The sequence below is a fragment of the Mastigoproctus giganteus genome, chromosome 7 (assembly GCF_048544385.1).
Source record: "Mastigoproctus giganteus isolate SK-2022 chromosome 7, ASM4854438v1, whole genome shotgun sequence".
In the NCBI taxonomy this organism is placed as follows: Eukaryota; Metazoa; Arthropoda; class Arachnida; order Uropygi; family Thelyphonidae; genus Mastigoproctus; species Mastigoproctus giganteus.
In genome coordinates this window covers 119,547,603-119,567,299 of record NC_143581.1, presented here as the reverse complement: position 1 = coordinate 119,567,299, position 19,697 = coordinate 119,547,603, and the positions used below count along the sequence as shown (strand labels likewise).

General features: G+C 40.7%; 1 protein-coding gene across 1 annotated transcript in view; it reads left to right on the top strand.

The window, feature by feature from the left end:
• LOC150083166 (FERRY endosomal RAB5 effector complex subunit 3-like) overlaps positions 1 to 19,697 on the top strand; it is a 1,535,539-nt gene that overhangs the window by 270,014 nt on the left and 1,245,828 nt on the right. The window contains exon 5 of the mRNA XM_090378412.1: positions 17,784 to 17,883. Within this exon, the coding sequence (XP_090234538.1) occupies positions 17,784 to 17,883 (100 nt within the window). The remainder of the gene's footprint in view (positions 1 to 17,783; positions 17,884 to 19,697) is intronic.

Here is a 19,697-nt window from a genome sequence, read left to right as displayed (position 1 = left end):
TCTTTCTAGAGTTTACATAAGTAAAGAACTCTTTGCTGTTTTTCTTTGCCTCCTTTGCCAAAGATTTCTTGTAATGTGCCTTTGCCTGCCTAACCTCCTTTGTAACTTAGTTACAGATCAACTTATATCTGCCGTAGGCTTCTGTGTCACATATTAATTTATGTGTATCCCATGCATTTTTCTTCTCTGCCATATGTCTCCTTAGTTCACCTGACATCCATTTAGGCTTAATCCTTGAACAATATTTCTTAGTTGGTATGTAAAGCGTAATAGCTTCCAAGATAATTTTTTTGAATGCTTCCCATTTTTAATTTGCTGTTGGTAACATCATCAGTTGGTCCCACTGTATAGAATTGAAATACTGTCTCAGACGATCGTAGTCGCCTTCACGAAAGCAAAAACCCTTCCCTTTACCCCTGATGGTTGTTACCTCTTTAATGTTACCTGATGGTAGTTACCCACTTCAGCACACTGTGATCACTGCCACCTAGTGGTTCCTTTATCTGCAGATTCTTATTGTACGAAAAATCACTACTGATCATCAAATCAAGAATATTACTTCCTCTAGTTGCCTCCCGCACATGCTGATATAGAAAACAATCATCCAATAAATCCACAAAAGCCTTGCTAGTGTGTGAGTGCCCAACCCACAAATTCCAGTCAATATCTGGGAAATTAAAATCCCCTATTATAAGACTCTCTGATTTACTGGCCCACTCTATTTCCCTGTACAGTGTCTTATTATACACATCAGAGTCATTAGGCTTATAGCACACTCCTACACTCAATTTTGATCTCCCAATTCTTGTCACACCAAATTGACTCAACACTGCACTGTCCAGTCGACTGGCTTCACTTCCTTGGATTTTATGTGTTTCTTAACTAATAGCATAACCCCTCCTCCCTTCCTATCCTGTCTATCCTTTCTGTACACATTGTACTTCCCAAATTCCAGTTCTGCATTCCTTATATCTGTGTGACACCACGTCTCTGATATCCCAACAATATCTGCCTTTGATTTTTTGAGCAATACCTCAAATTCATGAAATTTATTTATGATAACTCCTAGCATTGGTGAACACGCAAGTATACATGCACCCATTCCTATTCTTAGCTACCCTAACACAACCCATGTGTTTACTTGTACCGCAATGACTCCCAGCAGTCTCTGAAATATCCTGCATCTTGTTTTCCAGGCTTCTGCTCATTCCAATAGAAGCAGTGCAAGAATCACTTTCCCCTCTGCCAATGGCTACTGGTAATCTATTAGTCCTTGTATCCCCCCAAGCTAGCAGTTTTCCAACCCACCTAACACTGGCGCCTCCGTAGCCAGGTGGGAAGGGGCAGCAGTATGTAGCACACGCTTCTTGATTAGACCGGGGTTCGAGCCCATCACCACCAAATACGGAGGATGCGGAAGGTCACGGAATGACCACCGCATATCCCCGTAGCAATATGGCCTTAGTTGCTAATGCTCCTAAAAACTAAATAACAAACAAACAAACACCTAACACTGCCTCGATAACATCAGCAAATATTCTTGCACCGTTTCTATTTAAATGTATCCCAACCCTGTAGAAGCTGTCTCTCCTGTTAACAAGTACAGACCAGGCTGAAAAAAAGTCTACCCCTTGAGCCTTGGACAATCTTTCCATGGCCGAATTGATCGACTAGGCTCTCATCATATACTCCCTCCTATCGTGTCTGGCCAGAATTGCAGAAACTTCCAAATTCACACTTCTTTACTGTACTTGTTAAGTAAAATAAGCCGGTTTCCTACTCTTAGTATCATTAGTGCCAATATGTACAACTGTATCACCTTTTGTGCTCTTAAAAGATGATATCCGCTGTACAACGTCATCAATCTTTGACGTTGTACAGCGAGAGATACCCGGGTCCTGTTCCACCTATCCTTTTTACAAAGCATGTTCCCCGTTTCCCTGACAATAGAGTCATCCACAACTACTAGTTCCTGTGGTACCAGAGCATTCTGCCTTGGGGGTTTCCGCTGTGTTGTGTGATGACCAAGAGCAAGCTCTGGCATTGATGTGGGCAGCTGAAAGCTTGATGGGCCCTCAATTTAGATCCTTCGAGGGCATCCACCCTGTCCTTCAAGCTCTCATATAGGTTCATAACAACTCTGAGTTGTTGTCTGATTTCGTTACACTCCTTGCATCGCGCACACACAAAGACATTCCCAATGGCAATATCATGTCCCGTACCCGATTGCTCGACAATTTATCATGCAAACAGTGCATTTTAAAAGTCTGTGATTCAGAAGGTAACTGCTCCCCTCAGTTCTCCCCTGAGCCACAGCACTCCCATTAGCTTGAGCCTTTTGCTTTGCTGCTCTGGTCTGAGTCATGATTTTGATTTAATTTCAATTAAATCGGCATTACCCTTAGTTACTCTAACACAGCCATGCACTTACTTGTTCCATTATGACTCCCAGCAGCTCTTGAAATCCCTAGAAACTTGCTCTCTAGGCTGCTGCTCATCACAGTACAAGCAGTGGAAGGATCACTTTCGCCGCTGTCTGCGGCTACTTCTAACTTTTACTCGGTGAATCCTCCCAAGCTAGCAGCTTTCTATGATGCTTCCTTAGCCAGGTGGGCAGGAGCAGCAGTGCGTAGTACACACTTCTTGATTAGACCGGGGTTTGAGCCCATGACCACCAAATACTGAAAATGTGGAAAAGTCAGGGAATGACCGCCGCATATCCCCGCATATCCATGACCACCAAATACGGAAAATGTGGAAAGGTCAGGGAATGACCGCCGCATATCCACGGAGCAATATGGCCTTAGTTGCTAATGCTCCTAAAAATCAACCAGCAAAAACAGTTTTCCCACCCACCTAACACTGCCTTGATAGCATAAGTAAATATTAAGTGTATTCTATATAAGTGTATTCCCTACCTGTAGATGCAGTCACTCTTGTTAACGAATACAGACGAGGGTGAAAAAATTCTATCATATACTCACTCCTATCGTGTTTGGGCAGAATTGCAGACACTTTCAAATTTAACCCTAACTCGTAACTTTTTTTTTTCAGCATTGACCTGTACTTGTTAAGTAAATTTGCAGATCTCTTAATCTTAAGTTCATTATTTCCAGCATGTACAACAATATCACCTTTTGTGCCTGTGAAAGATGATATCTACATTACAACATCATGAAATTTCAATCCTGGCAGTTATACTCTGGTTGCTTTTCCATCTGTCATTTTTGCATAATATATTTCTCTTCTCCCTGACAATAGAGTCACCAACAATAACTACATCCTGTGCATTCTGCCATGGAGATTGCCGCTGTGTTGCCTAATGCACAGGACTGAGCTCTGGGTTGGGCAACTGAGAGTTTAATGGGCTCCTCATATTAATTTTTTCAAGAGAATCTGCCCTACACCTCAAACTCTAATGGACTCCCATCAGAACGCTGAGTTGCGCCTAATTTCTTCACAGTGTCTGCATCTAGCACGCACAAAGACATCCTCCTTGGCTGCATCATGTCCTGTTCTAGATAGATCTGCAAACATATAACATTTCTCACATTTTTTTAGACTGTCAGCCACTTTGGATGAATTGGAGAATCATCCACTTCAGTTGTCATGCAAGCTACAGTACTTCTGTTCACTTTGTGCTCTCTGCTTTTCTGCTCCAGTCTGCTCATGATTCCGTTGAAATGTTTTTTTTTTTTTTTTTTTAACGAAAACCCCAATTTCCAAAGATGAGAGGCATTAGAACCTGTAGTACTTAGTATGGTGATTTGGTTGGAGGTTGAGAAGGCAAAAGAAAATATTTTTTGTTGACATTAGATTTGCCCTTCTGTAGACTGTAATTTTCAGGAAATACGTATGAAGGAAGGTTGTTCCAGAAAACGGCAGTTGAATGAATAAATGAGGAAGATGAAACTTGGTTCTGTGAGTTTGAAGTTGGACAGTAAATGAATGTTGGCTGGTGGCAGCACATGTTTGGACTGTTTTGAAAGAGAGAGTGGGAATTATAGAAGCCAATTCAGAAGAACAGTACTCATGGAAGTATCCGAAGAAAAAGCATGCAGCAGAAATAGTACGTCTATGAAACAGAGAGTGGAGAGACTCTGTTAGAGAGGAGTCATTAATTAACCTAACTGCCCTCTTCTGAATGGAATCTAGAAGCCTAGAGGGAATATTGTTCCCACATCTAGGGGCACCACCCGAGATGTGGGAACAATATTCCCTCGTTGGGCAGATTTGTGATTTGTATACACTGAACAGCTCTTTGGAAGAAAAGTAACACCGAGAGCAAAAGGGAAAACCAAGTTTTTAGATGTAGAGAAAACAATATTTGTAAGGTGCTTGTGCCAAGAGAGATTAGAAGTCAGGGTAAGCCCCAAAAGAGATTAGAAGTCAGGGTAAGCCACAAAAGAGATATATCATTTTGCCTAGAAATCAGAGTGTCACCAAAGATACCTAGGAACAGAAGAATCCATTTTGCGAGATATAAGACAAGACTGAGTTTTAGAAGGATTGAAATCATCTAAGTTGCCTTTGCCCCACTGGAGGATTACCTGGAGATAGGTATTTAAGAAATTGGTAGCAGATATTTGAGAAGGTGAAGCCCATTGAGCAGAGCAGGGAATGGAAAGTGGAATGAAATGTGCTATCATCGGCAAAACTATGGATAGGATTTGCAGTCAATGGAAGAAGGTCATTAATATACAAGAGGAAAAGAGCGGGGGAAAGAACTGATCCTTGGGAGATGCCACCATTATTTTGAGAAGTTAGATGACAGAGAGGTATCTACCATCACCCTTAGGCGCCTCCGTAGCCAGGTGGGAAGGAGCAGCAGTGCATAGCACACGCTTCTTGATTAGACTGGGGTTCGAGCCCTTCACCACCAAATACGGAGGATACGGAAAGGTCAGGGAATGACCACCGCATATCCCGCAGCAGTATGGCCTTAGTTGCTAATGCTCCTAAAAACAAACAAACAACCATCACCCTCTGTGAGTGGTCAGAGAGAAAACTGGATAACCAATTACAAAAAACAGTTGGCAAACCACAAGATGGAAGTTTGTTTAGAAGACTTTTATGCCAAATACGATCGAAAGCCTTTGAGATGTCAAGAGCAACTGCTTGTGTTTCAACAAAATTTTCCATTAAATTTGTCCCTAAATGGGTAACATAAGCCAGAATATCACCGGTTCGTTGATCAGACGGAAGGTTTCTCGCTAGTTTAAGAGTTAGCAGTTAATTGATTTCTCCATTACTTTAGAAAGAGTAGAAGTAATTGCAATTGGATGGTAATTGGATTGTAGGGACTTGTCACCCTTTTTTAGGAACTGTCTGCATGTGTGCAAATTTGCAAGCAAAAGGAAAAACACCTTTGGAATAAGAAAGTGAAAAAAGACGGCAAAGAACAGGAGTAAGTTTAGGAGCACAGGTTTTGAGAACAAGTGGAGAAATACCATCAGGACCTGGAGCTTTCTTACCATCGAAATTCGTCAAAATCCTTCTGACATCCTATTCATTGAAGACCATTGGAGACATTAAATGGAGCATGTTGGAAATGGTGGGAGGTGTTTTTCCAATATTATTAATACATGAGTTGGAAGAGAAATGGGATGCTAGCAAGTCAGCTTTATCCTTGGCTAAAGTGACAACAGAACCATCTGGTTTTTTCAGAGGTGGGAGCAGAGATGGGCAAAAGTTGTGGCCAATAGCCTTTAGCAGGAGACCAGAATGCTTGGCTACCATTAGGGCAAGAAGCACGTTTTTACTCTTAGCCTGTTCAAAATCTAGTTTGGTCTGATTAATGACTACTTTACAGTTGTTTCGAGCTTTGGTGTAGGTAGAAAATGAAACTGATGAATTGGAAAAAAGCCAAATGCAATATGCAACCCTCTTCTCTTAAACAGCCTTAGCACATTTAATGGAAATCCAAGCTTTAGTTAAAGGAGATTTTAAAGTGGTGTGTGGGACAAAGAATTCCATTCCTGCAAGAATAACTTCACTGACACGATCAGAGCAAACATTGACATCAGAAGTTTTGAAACAATAATCTGATCAAGGAAAAGAAGAATAGAAATCTCACAGCTCATCCCATTTTGCATTCTTGTAATGCCAAACAATACAAGTTTGAGAATAGCCATGAGATAGAGGCTCCATTGGAGACGAGACAATCGCCAAGTTGTGATCTAAGATATCTAAAAGGCCACTCACTTCTACCGTGTACTTAGAAGGGTTTTTTGTGAGAAAAAGATCAAGTGTGTTAGCTGTATGCATAGCATTGTCCGGTATTCTAGTAGGTAAATGAACAATCTGAACAATGTCACTAGTAATTGCAAAAGCCTCAGCATCTCGACCAGCTGGATCGGTGTTACTAGATAATGGAAGTCAGCTAGAGTTGTGAACATTAAAATCACCAAGTAAAATTACCTCACTGTTAGGAAAGTTGGATTGGAGGTAATTAAGTTGCAAAGAGAGGAAGTCAAAGAGCTCCAAGTGATTAGTGGAGTTTGGAGAACAGTAGAGATAACAGATGAATTTGACACAGTGAGGTAGAGAGATTTTAAGCCAGAGAAGATCGAAGAGAGGTAATTCCAAATTACCAATTCTCTGACAGGAAATATCGGAAAGTAAATAAGCACAACTACCACCTTTGAGGCAAAAGGAATCATACAGTGAATAATCTGGGCAACTGAGATGAGCAGTAGTTGAATTAACCGATAACTGAGATTCTGTCAAAAAAAGTACATGGGATTTGGCAGAATGAAAGTGGAAATGGACATTGTTGAGATTAGAGACCACGTATATCTGTGAAATGAACTAGGAAGTGTTTGGGAGGTATAGATCTTTTCACTGATAAGCTTACTCTGTTAGTTTGACAATTCATGGTGTATTCAATAGTAAGAAAAAGTGTGGGAGACATGATGTATGAAGTAATGAAATTTTTAGGTCTAGCATATACATGGTAAGAATATACCTAGGTTCTTGACATAACATGGCCTCGACAATGATCCCCCTCTGCATACACAGTACTCGGCCTCCCTCCAGTCACTATCTGGCAGAGTAGAGGTAGCAAGATGGTCCGGAAGCCTCCTAGAGAGTTACCAATAGGTTTGTTCCAGTGTTCTAACTAGAGGCTGGCCTGCAAACACCGTTTTAGAGTTGTACCCTCAAAAAGAAAGGAAGATTGGATCTCACCATGATGTTCATGATAACCTTAAAAGTCATCAGTCATACTGCATGATGGAAGAGATGGGTTCCACCACTTCAAGCTACCAATAAGCAAAGTGGTGGTATTGCACCAGTTGATGAGAATCATCTACCACCTAGTATTGCCTGTAACACATAGAGGCGGCATTCCTTCATGTGGTGTGGGCACCACACCTTGACCCCTGCTTACATTGGTTCATACCTATATGGTCACTCACAGTGTGCTTCTGCATGGAGGTTATACCTAGGATTACGAACAGTCCCACCATCGTGAAGACGCAAGCACAGGGTTTGACTGTCACAGACTGTCCGGACTTCGCTGAAATTGGGTCTACTTGACTTCAATGTCACCTGAATATCAGTTCCACCAGCGTTTTAGACTCCCAGGTAGCCAGTACAGCTTGTCTGGCCTATCTGAGAGAATGTCTGTGACATCCTCAAGGACCTGAGGTATACCATATTTCCCCATGTATAAGATGCACCTTAATTTTGAGGTACGAAATTTGAAAAAAAATGTATTACATAAAGTTATTGAACTCAAATTTTATTCATCATAAAATTCATACAATTCCTCATCACTGTCAAAACTCCCATCCATTAGCTTGTCCTCATCTTTGTCTGATGACGAATCACTGTCTTCATATATTGCCTCGTCCTCAGTTCCATCTCTGGCATTTGAAATGCCACACTTCTTAAATGACTTGACAACGATCTCAATCTTGATATTATCCCAGGATCTTTTCACCCAGTTACAAACTTCTCCTATGGTTGGTTTCTTCACTCTTCCTTCTGGTGTGGCGCATTATAGCCTTAGTCGCTAATGCGCCACTAAAATCCAAACCAACCAATCCTTCTGGTGTCAGATTGTGAGCAGAAGACTTCGTCCATTGGTTCCATTCGTCTCTCATGGCACCTTTGAAGGGTTTGTTAATGCTGACATCAAGTGGTTGGAGCTGGGATGTCAAGCTTCCAGGTATGACAGCAAGTTTTTTGTTTTTTGCTCTGCAGCAATCTTCTTTGTTTTTTGTTATGTGTGCCCTGAACTGATCAAGCACCAATAGGGCAGGTTTGCGTAAGAGCCCGCCTGGTCTCCTGCTCCAAACTTTCTCAAACCATGTCTTCATCCCATCGTGATCCATCCAACCCTTGTCATGAACGTGGATAATCGTTCATGACAAGGGTTGGATGGATCACATTCCTCCTCGAGGAATGTCTTCTTTTGGCATTGTTTTGCATTTGAAAATCTGCATAGGAGGCAGCTTGGTTCCGTTGGCACATCAAGCTAGAACAACTGTATAATGGCTCTTTTCATGTCCACTTGTCTTCACAGTTACAGTTTTCACCACCTTCTTATCAACAGTTCTGTTACTTGGGACATCAAACTGAAGGGGGGACTTCGTCCATATTTGCAATCTGTCCCAACTCAAACTGATGTGTCTTCCGACATTGAATGACAAAACGATGAAATTCAAGGACCATCTGCTCATAGTTTTCAGGCATCTTTTGGACAAGTCTGGTGCGTGTACACATGCTTAGTCCATTTCGTTTCATGAACCTGAATCACCAATTGTGTCCTCCTTTGAAATCAGTAACTTCTTTTTCATCAGCAATTCTTCTTGCCTCCTGCTGAACCATCTTTGTGGACACAGGAATTCCAATTGCCCTTTGCTCCTCAATCTATATCTTCAATTCCCTCTCTGAATTAAGCCATTTTGCTGACTTGCCTCTAATGGCCTTCTTCTGCCGTGGCGTTTTCAGTACAGTTTCTTCTTCCCTTAGCCAGTCTCTGATTTTTTTCTCAGTTGGAGGAGGAATAAACTTACATTCAGCAGCATGATTTCCATTCACTGTTGCAAACTGGATCACTTTTAACTTGGGGGGAGACAAAGACCAATAGATTGACAGTAGCCACTGGCAGAGGTGAAAGAGATTCTTGCACTGCTTCTATTAGAATGAGCAGAAGCCTGAAAAACAAGATGCATGGTATTTCAGAGACTGCTGGGAGCCATTGCGGTACAAGTAAACACATGGGTTGTGTTAGGGTAGCTAAGAATAGAAACAGGTGCAGGTATACTTGCGTGTACACCAATGCTAGCAGTTTAGTAAATAAATTTGATGAATTTGAGGTATTGCTCAAAACATCAAAGGCAGATATTGTTGGGATATCAGAGACGTGGTGTCACACAGATATAAGGGATGCAGAACTGCAATTTGGGGAGTACAACATCTACAGAAAGGATAGACAGGATAGGAAGGGGGGAGGGGTTATGCTATTAGTTAAGAAACACATAAAAACCAAGGAAGTGAAGCCAGTCGACATCGCTGGACAGTGCAGTGTTGAGTCAGTTTGGTGTGACATAAGCATTGGGAGATCAAAATTGAGAGTAGGAGTGTGCTATAGGCCTAATGACTCTGATGAGTATAATAAGGAACTGTACAGGGAAATAGAGGGGGCCAGTAAATCAGAGAGTCTTATAATGGGAGATTTTAATTTCCCAGATATTGACTGGAATTTGGGGGCTGGTTACTCACACACTAGCAGGGCTTTTGTGGATTTATTGGATGATTGTTTTCTACATCAGCGTGTTCGGGAGGCAACTAAAGGGAGTAATACTCTTGATTTGATTATCAGCAGTGATTCTTCATGCATTAAGAATCTGCAGTTAAATGAACCACTAGGTGGCAGTGATCACAGTGTGCTGAAGTGGGATTTACTCAAAGAGGTAACTACCATTAGGGGTAAAGGGAAGGGTTATTGCTTCCGTAAAGGCAACTATGATGGACTGAGACAGTATTTAAATTCTATACAGTGGGACCAACTGATGATGTTACCAACAGCAAATTCAAAATGGGAAGCATTCAAAGAACTTATCTTGGAAGCTACTAGGCTTTACATACCAACTAAGAAATATTGTTCAAGGTTTAGGCCAAAATGGATGTCAGATGAACTAATGAGGCATATGGCAGAGAAGAAAAATGCATGGGATACTTACAAATTAACACATGACACAGAAGCCTATGATAGATACAAGTTGATATGCAACCAAGTTACAAAGGAGGTTAGGCAGGCGAAGGCAGATTACGAGAAATCCTTGGCAAGGGATGCAAAGAAAAACAGCAAAGAGTTCTTTACTTATGTAAACTCTAGAAGGAAGGGGATGAATCGGATTGGTCCACTTGATATTGATGGGTCAACTGTTGATGATCCTGCTCAGGTAGCTAACAAACTAAATGAATATTTTGCATCGACATTCACACATGAGGAGTTATTCAGCAAGGGGAATGCCAGAGGTGTATTCAACTCTAGCAGTAAGCTACAGAATCTTGAAATAACTGGGAGTAAAGTGGAGAAGAAACTGTTGAAGATAAACACAAGAAAGGCACCTGGAGTGGATGGGATCTATCCAGTTATATTAAAGGAGGCAGCAAAGGAAGTAAGCAAACCCTTAGCCATAATTATGAGAGCTTCCTTGGACTCAGGGGAGGTACCCATAGACTGGAAATGTGCAAATGTGACCCCAATTCACAAAGGAGGATCAAAGGCTGACACAAGTAATTATAGACCTGTGAGCTTAACTTCTGTTCCAGGAAAATTAATGGAGGCACTGGTTAAAGAAGCACTGTAGGATCATTTAGACAAGACTTCAGTTATAGCTCAGACACAGATGGTTTTGTTAAGGGGAAGTCTTGCCTGACCAACTTGATTGGATACTATGATGCAGTCACAAAAGAACTGGATGCAGGGAATAACTTTGATATTATATACTTGGATCGTAGAAAGGCTTTTGATACTGTTGCACATGGAAGACTGCTACACAAATTGGAGCAGTGTGACATTGGAGGCAAATTGCTGCTATGGATAAAGGGGTGGTTGAGGGGGAGAAGACAGAGAGTGGTAATCAATGGACACTGCTCATCGTGGACTAATGTTATTAGTGGAGTCCCTCATGGCTCAGTGTTGGGTCCATTACTGTTTTCTGTATTTATAAATGATATTGATGATGGTATATTAAGCTTAATGTCCAAGTTTGCAGATGATACAAAGGTTGGCAGGGTTGTCAAGGACACTACTGTTGCAGCAGCATAGTGACACTATGCTGCTGCAACAGGATCTGGAAAGGTTGAGCAGATGGGCTGTGAGAGGTGGCAATTGAAGTTTAACATTGACAAATGTAAAGTACTACACATGGGAAACAGCAACACCAGAGCAATGTATCAACTCTGTGGTACTACACTGACAGTGGTAGAGAATGAAAGGGACTTGGGGGGTGGTTGTGCAGGCAGATATGAAGTTCTCTGAGCAGTGCAGACGGGCTGCAAGAGTAACTCATGGAGTATTGTCAATGATATACAGGGATTTTTCCAGCAGGGATAAGGAGGTGATTATTCCATTGTATAAGGCAATGGTCAGGCCACACCTAGAGTACTGTATACAGTTCTGTTGGCCTCATTTCAAGAAGGATGTAGAGCTGCTGGAACGAGTACAGAGAAGGGCAACAAGATTAGTGAATGGAACAAAGGGGTGTTCTTACGAAGAAAGGCTTAAGGTTTGCAAATTACAGTGTCTGGAGACTAGGCACCAGCGAGGTGATCTGACAGAGGTGTATAAAGCCTTGAATGGTTTAAGCATGCTCAATGCTGATGGGATTCTTCCTCTAGCTCAGAAAAATCACCTGAGAGGGCATAAATTCAAATTGAGGAAAGGCAGATGTAGGATAGACGTGCGGAAATTTGCCTTTAGCCAGCGGGTGGTTGGTTGGTGGAACAGACTTCCATTCCTTGTGGTGGAGGTTGATAGCCTAAATAAGTTTAAGGCTCAGCTGGACAGGTATTTTGAAAGAACAGAGGGGTGAAGTGGAAGTGGGTTTTTTTTTTTTTTTGGCTGATGCTGCATAAGCTTGCTTTCTTGCATCAAATGCTAATGCTAAAATGCTAATTGCAGGTGCGTAGTCTCCAGACACTAATTTGCCAAACTTAAGCCTTTCTTTGTAAGAGCAACCCTTTGTTGCGTCCACTTATCTTGTTGCCCTTCTCTGTACTCGTTCCAACAGCTCTAACAGCTGTTGGAACGAGTCTACATCCTTCTTAAAATGAGGCCTCCAGACCTGTATACAGTACTCAAGGTGTGGCCTGACCATTGTCTTATACAAGGAGATAATCACCTCTTTATCCCTGCTAGAAAAATTCCTGTATATCATTACAAGTCACCAACAAGACAAGACACCATGAGCTACTCTTGAAGACTGTCTGCACTGCTCAGAAAACTTCATATCTGCCTGCAAAAGTATCCCCAGGTCCTTTTCATTCTCTACCACTGTCAGTGTGGTACCACAGAGTTGATACATTACTCTGGGATTACTGCTTCCCATATGTAGTACTTTACATTTGTCAATGTTAAACTTCATTTGCCTCTTCTTAGCTCATCTGCTCAACTTTTCTAGATCCTGTTGCAGCAGTCTACTGTCATTAGTGTCATTAACAACCCTACCAAACTTCGTATCGTCTGCAAACTTGGACATTAAGCCCGATATACCATCATCAGTATCATTTGTAAATACAGAAAACAACAATGGACCCAACACTGAACACTGAGGGACTCTACTAATAACATTAGTCCACGAAGAGCAGTGTCCATTGATTTTCTCTCTCTCTCTCTCTCTCTCTCTCTCTCTCTCTCTCTCTTCTCCCACTTCACCATCCCTTTATCCATAGCAGCAGTTTGCCTCCAATGCCCCACTTCTCCAATTTGTGCAGCAGTCTTCCATGTACAAGAGTATCAAAGGCCTTTCTAAGATCCAAATATATGATATCAAAGTTATTCTTTGCATCCAGTTCCTTTGTGACTACATCATAGTATCCAATCAAATTAGTCAGACAAGACTGCCCCTTAACAAACCCATGCTGTGTCCAAGCTATAACTGAAGATTTGTCTAGATGATCCTGCAATGATTCTTTAAACAGTGCCTCCATTAATTTCCCTGTAACAGAAGTTAAACTAACAGGGCTGTAATTACCTGTGTCTTCCTTTGATTCTCCTCCTTTGTGGATTGGAGTCATATTTGCAAATCTCCAGTCCATGGGTACCTCCCTTGAGTCCAGGGAAGTTCTCATAATTATGGCTAAGGGTTTGCTTACTTCCTTTGCCGCCTCCTTTAATAACTGGATAGATTCTATCCACCCTAGGTGCATTTCTTATGATTATCTTCAACAATTTCTCCTCCACTTTGCTCTCAGTTATTACAAGATTTATCTAGCTTACTGCCAGAGTTTAATACACCTCTGGCATTCACCTCCCTGAATAACTCCCCATGTGTGAATGTCAATGCAAAATATTCATTTAGTTTGTTAGCTACCTGAGCATGATCATCAACAGTTGAACTATCGATATCAAGTGGAGCAATCTGATTCATTCCTTCCTTCCTTCTAGAGTTTTCATAAGTAAAGAACTCTTTGCTGTTTTTCTTTGGATCCTTTGCCAAAGATTTCTCATAATCTGCCTTCTCCTGCCTAACCTCCTTTGTAACTTGGTTACACATCAGCTTACATCTATCATAGGCTTCTGTGTGACATGTTAATTTTTATGTATCCGATGCATTTTTATTCTCAATCACATGCTAATTTATATGTATCCCATGCATTTTTATTCTCTGTCACATGTCTAATTAGTTCATCTGACATCCATTTAGGCCTAAATCTTGAACAATATTTCTTTGTTGGTATGAAAAGATGAGTAGCTTAGCTTCAAAGATTAATTCTTTGAATGCTTCCCATTTTGAATTTGCTATTGGTAACATCATCAGTTGGTCCCACCATATAGAATTTAAATACTGTCTCAGACCACAGTTGTCACCTTTACGAAAGTAAAAACCCTTCCCTTTACCCTTGATGGTAGTTACCTCTTTTAGTAAATCCCACTTCAGCACACTGTGATCACTGCCACCTAGTGGTTCCTCTATCTGCAGATTCTTGATACATGAAGAATCACTACTGATAATCAGATCAAGAGTATTACTCCCTCTAGTTGCATCCCGAACATGCTGCTGTAGAAAACAATCATCCAATAAATTCACAAAAGCCTTGCCGGTGTGCGAGTGACCAAACCCACAAGTTAATATCTGGAAAGTTAAAATCCCCCATTATAAGACATTTTGATTTACTGGTCCACTCTATTTCTCTGCACAATTGCTCATTGTACTCTTCAGATTCATTAAGCCTATAACACACACCACTCTCATTTTTACTTTCCCAGTGCTTATGTCACACCAAACAGACTCAACATTGCATTGTTCACCAGCATCAATTGGATGCACTTCCTTATATTTTACATGTTTCTTAACTAACAGCATAACCCCTCCTCCCTTCCTGTCCTGTCATCCTTTCTGTACACATTGTACTCCCCAAATTCCAGTTCTGCACTGCTTACGTCTGTGTGACACCATGTCTCTGATATCCCAACAATATATGCCCTTGATGTCTTGACTAGCACTTCAAGCTCATCGAATTTATTAACTATACTCCTATCATTGGTGTACATGCAAGTATACATGCACCTGTTTCTGCTCTTAGTTACCGTTACACAGCCCATGTATTTACTTGTTCCACTATGACTCCCAGCAGTCCTGGAAATCCCCATTGCCTTGCTCTCCAGGCTGCTGCTCAATTGCATTTCAATAGAAGTAGTGCAAGAATCACTTTTACCTCTGCCAGCGGCTACTGTTAATCTATTAACTCATGTATCCCCGCCAAGCCAGCAGTTTTCCGACTCTCCTAACACTGCCTCGACAGCATCAGCAAATATTCTTGCACCCTTTCTATTTAAGTGTATCCCATCCCTGTAGAAGCAGTCGCTCCTGTTAACAAGTACAGACCAGGCTGAAAAAAATTCTATCCCTTGAGCCTTGCACAATCTTTCCATGGCCGAATTGATCAACTAGACTCTCATCATATACTCCCTCCTATCGTGTCTGCGCAGAATTGCAGACAGTTTCAAATTCAACCCTAACTCACGGCTTTTTTTTTCAGCATGACTTGTACTTGTTAAGTAATTCCGCCGGTGTCCTACTCTTAATACCATTATTGCCAACGTGTACAACAATATCACCCTTTGTGCCCTTAAAAGATGATATCTTCTCTACGTCATCAACCTTTGTCCCTGTCAGACATTCCTTGGTCCTGTTCCATCTATCCTTTTTGCACAATATGTTCCTCGGTTCCCCGACAATAGAGTCACCTACAACAACTAATTCCTTTGGGACAAGTGCAAGCTCTGGCATTGATGTGGTCAGCTGAGAGCTTGATGGGCCCTCAATTTAAATCCTTAGACATCCACCCTGTCCTTCAAGCTCTCATAAAAGCCTATAACAATGCCGAGTTGGTAATTTAGTTCCTCGCACTCCTTACATCGCGCACACACACAAAGACATTCCACTTGGCAATATCGTGTCCTATTCCTGATTGTTCCACAAACAGTGCATTTCAATAGACTGTGATTCAGAGGACAACTGCCCCTCTCAGTTCTCTCCTGAGCCACAGCACTTCCATTAGTTTGAGCCTTTTACTCTGCTGCTCTGGTCTGAGTCATGATTTCTATTTAAGTTCAATAAAATTCCAATACAAAATATAACCCTAAACTTATATCACAATGCAGTTATTACATTATATATATATGTATTTTGGTATCGAATGTTATCTCTGAGTTACGTTATATGACTTTCTTGTCCCCTGTCAACTTATATGTATTAATTTATGATGTTACGTTTGTAAAAACTAGGTCGCTATATTTGTTTAGTTAAAGTACAATTCAATTAACAATGAAATTTAATAAGATTAATAAATTTTTCTGATTAATTGATACTACTATACTCGCTATCTAGTTTTCCGTTAAACCTTATGCTATGTAGTTCGGTGCATCACATTGTATCATATAACAATGGTGACAAGTTATGGATGGTTAATCTACGGATACGAGATGTTATTTAATTTCCAAATCGCGCTATCTAAATTCAAACTAAACCACGGAGCTTGACTAGATCTATAAGCTACTTATAGAAAATAATTTAATCTAACAATTAAGTAAAAAAGCGGCTAAGTATAATTAAAAACTTTCATTTGCGGGAGCTGCAAAACCTGTTCAACACGTGGATTTTATACCCTTACTGATACTAAGTAATAACCTACAAAATCTCTATCTAAATTCAAATTAAACTAAAGTATTGTTACTAGAAATATAAAGCAACTCTAAAAAATAAATTAATATGCCAATTTAAGTCAATAAAAAACAAAAATTCTCTATTTAATTGAGCCCTTAAAAACTTCGCCTGTTCATGTGTACTCTCGCACCCCCCATCATATGGTGTGCTCATTGCAAAAATATACCTAGCTTCTTGCCATAAAGTGGTCTTAACCCTCCCACCCGCATCACTAGCTGTCAGATTAGAGGCAGCAAGATTATGCACTAGCATGATCTGGAAGCCTTCTGGAGCATTACCAATAGGTTCAGTCTGGTGGACTATCTAGCTGCCACTTGCGAACATTGTTTACTGCTGTATACTTGAAATGTAACGAAGACCGGATCTTGCCATGATGTCCATCATAACCTCAAAAGATATCAATCATGTTGGTTAATGAAAGAAATGGGAGGATGGTTGTAGCTTTTCTCTGGAGACTAAACATAGGTTCCACCACTTCAAGCTTCCAATAAGCTAAATGGTGTCATTGTCCCAGTTGATGAGAGTCATCTACCACCTAGTATTGTTTAGTAACCTAGAGGGTGGCATTCTCCATATGTGGGTGCCACACCTCAACCACTGCTTACATCACATCTGAATGTGAATATCTGGTATACTAGATGATTCAGGACTTGCACATGGGAATTATACCTAGAGTTACATGCTATTCAGAAGTAACAGAATTTCATTTTTGATGTATTTCTATAATCTATATTAAAATGCAGTTAGAAGCCTATATCGTTGGTTGGGGAAATGATAATGGCTTCAAAGTAGAGCACATTTTGAATAATATGATGGCAAATTAATGAGTAAAAGTTTAAGTGCAGCCATTATCAACCCACCGCAGGATGGAAGCCTCCTCAACAATTCATGCTGAGGGAAATGGACCACAATCTGCCACGCTGGTCCAGTGCGGGTTGGCAGATCGACCATATTCAAAGAGCGTGTGCTACTGCACTCCCGCTCCTGACCACTCAGGATGTTTTTATTATACACAGGCCAAGGAGGCCTGTGTATAATAAAAACAGTTAAGTATAAATATTCATTGTTATATAGATAGCAATGATGAAGGGTAGAGATAACATTTGTTATGTTATCTGTATTTTTTTTTTATCTTGATATGTTAAATAATAACATTTAAAATTATCAACTTGTCTAGAATTTTACCTTCTGAGCATACTTCTAATTACCCCCCCTTTTTTTTTCCAGTTGATATTTCCATCTTGAAAGTTTTTGCTGCTATGTTTTAATGATAAAGTAATTTTCTAAGTTATTAGACACTTCTAAGTTATTTTCTGACTGAGCAACTAAAACTTGCTTTGTCATATTGTAGCCATAGTTTTGTTCTATACCTAGGCAGTCTGAAGAAATGGAAAAGGCAGTACAAAAAGTTGGAATAATGCTTAGTGATCAGGATATTAATGAGCTGGCCACTAAGCATTTTGAAGAGACTCAGGTTGGATAGTTTAAATTTAATACTTTTAGCATTATTATTGAATTGGCTAATGATTAATTTGAAAACATACATTTCAATATCTCTTTTAGTTTAACTGTTTAGACAGATGTGCTGATACTTGAATTAAATATAATCAAGGAAAAAATTAATGCTTAAATTAAAATCTGTTTAATATTAAATGATCACTAATTTCATTATTTTTCAAAGTATGCTGTTCATTTTTGATCTGCTTCATTATATTTTCATTGGAAATATAGAACCATAAAAAAAACTTAAAAGATATTTCTTGACTAAAAGCGTATGAAGGGGTTTATTTTGAATACCTTCACAATGAATTGCCATGGTATTGCCCTACCTCGAATAAGCAGCACTTCATCGATGGAGAAGACTGTTGTTACGTATTCTGTTATGGTAATCTCGGTGGTATTCACCAAGATTACCACCACCCAGACGGCACAGTTTCAAGCCTTTGTGGCCCCTCTTCTGTCGGTGGGTATTTTATGAAGTTATACTTTTGTGAAGTTACTTATGCATTAACCCATGCATAAGTAAACTCCTTCATACTCTGAGGCTTTAGCCAAGAAATGTCTTTTAGACTAAACCATTGCACACTGTCAGGTATCTCTCATATTGTAGAGTTATGTTCCATAACTGAGTTGTCACTATTGCAACAACAGGGTACTCACCCACCCACCAAAAAGGGGCCAAAAGTCTTGAAACGGTGCATCTGGGTGGATGATACTGTCCTTTGCCAAGGAGAGGCGGGCCTGATCAGTGGGAAGAAAGAGATTCTGGTAGGGTGAACCCTCTTGTTTGTTGAGCTTCCCAGGGAGGGTCCAGAAAGAAAGAAAGGGGGAAAAACGAGGGGGTCAAAATGCAAGTGATAAAGGGGTGACAGTTTGGACCCCTGAAACTGGATGCCCATCCTGCTCAAGGAAGGCATTAAAAGAGGGGGTGGATTTGTCCACCAGATGAGAAGGGAGATGGGAAGGGGAGGGGGGTCCACCTGGAGAGAGAAAGGGGAAAAGTTATAGGGAAAGGGATCCCTAAAGTAAGTATAAGACTCCGATTATGTGGGCTTACAGAGCTTGGCAACTAGGCACCTCAGAGGTGACCTGATTGAGGTTTATAATGCTATGAGAGGGATTAGTAAAATGAATGCAGGTGGAATTCTCACTGTTCTAAACAATTCCAGAACTAGGGGTCAAAAATTAAAATTTCAAGGGTTAAGGTTTAGATTAGATTGTAGGAAGTTTGATTTTAGCCAGCAAGTCGTTGATCACTGGAACAAGTTTCCCCTCACAGGTAGTTGAGGCTGAAATTTGAAAAAATTCAAAGGTCAATTGGATAGTTACCTGTGTGAAGAGGGATGCATATAATTTGTGTCTTGGTTGGGTTTTCTTTTTTTTTGCCAGTGCAGCAAAAGCCTGTTTCTTTCTTGTGCTATGTGAGAAATACTATTACTAGAGTAGTGAAGGGGGAGGGTGGAAATAGGGATTAATACGTGGGGCAGGTGGAAACATCCACCCAGAGAGAAATGGAGATAGAGTGGGAAGGGGTGTACTGGGGGAGTAAAGGTCATGGGTAAAACCCACGAGGTCTGCCACATGGATGTTGAGATCCCACGTCAAGATGTAAGATGTCTGCAGCATTCCAGACAAAGGGAGATAAAACTAACATCCTAGTCACTGAGATGTGTGGCCAACAGGGAAGTGAAACTCCTGGCCATAGGTGGCAGAATATACTGCTAGACCCCTATCATCATGAATGCATACAGGAAAATGTATGTGTGAGCCCAACATTGAAGCTTATCT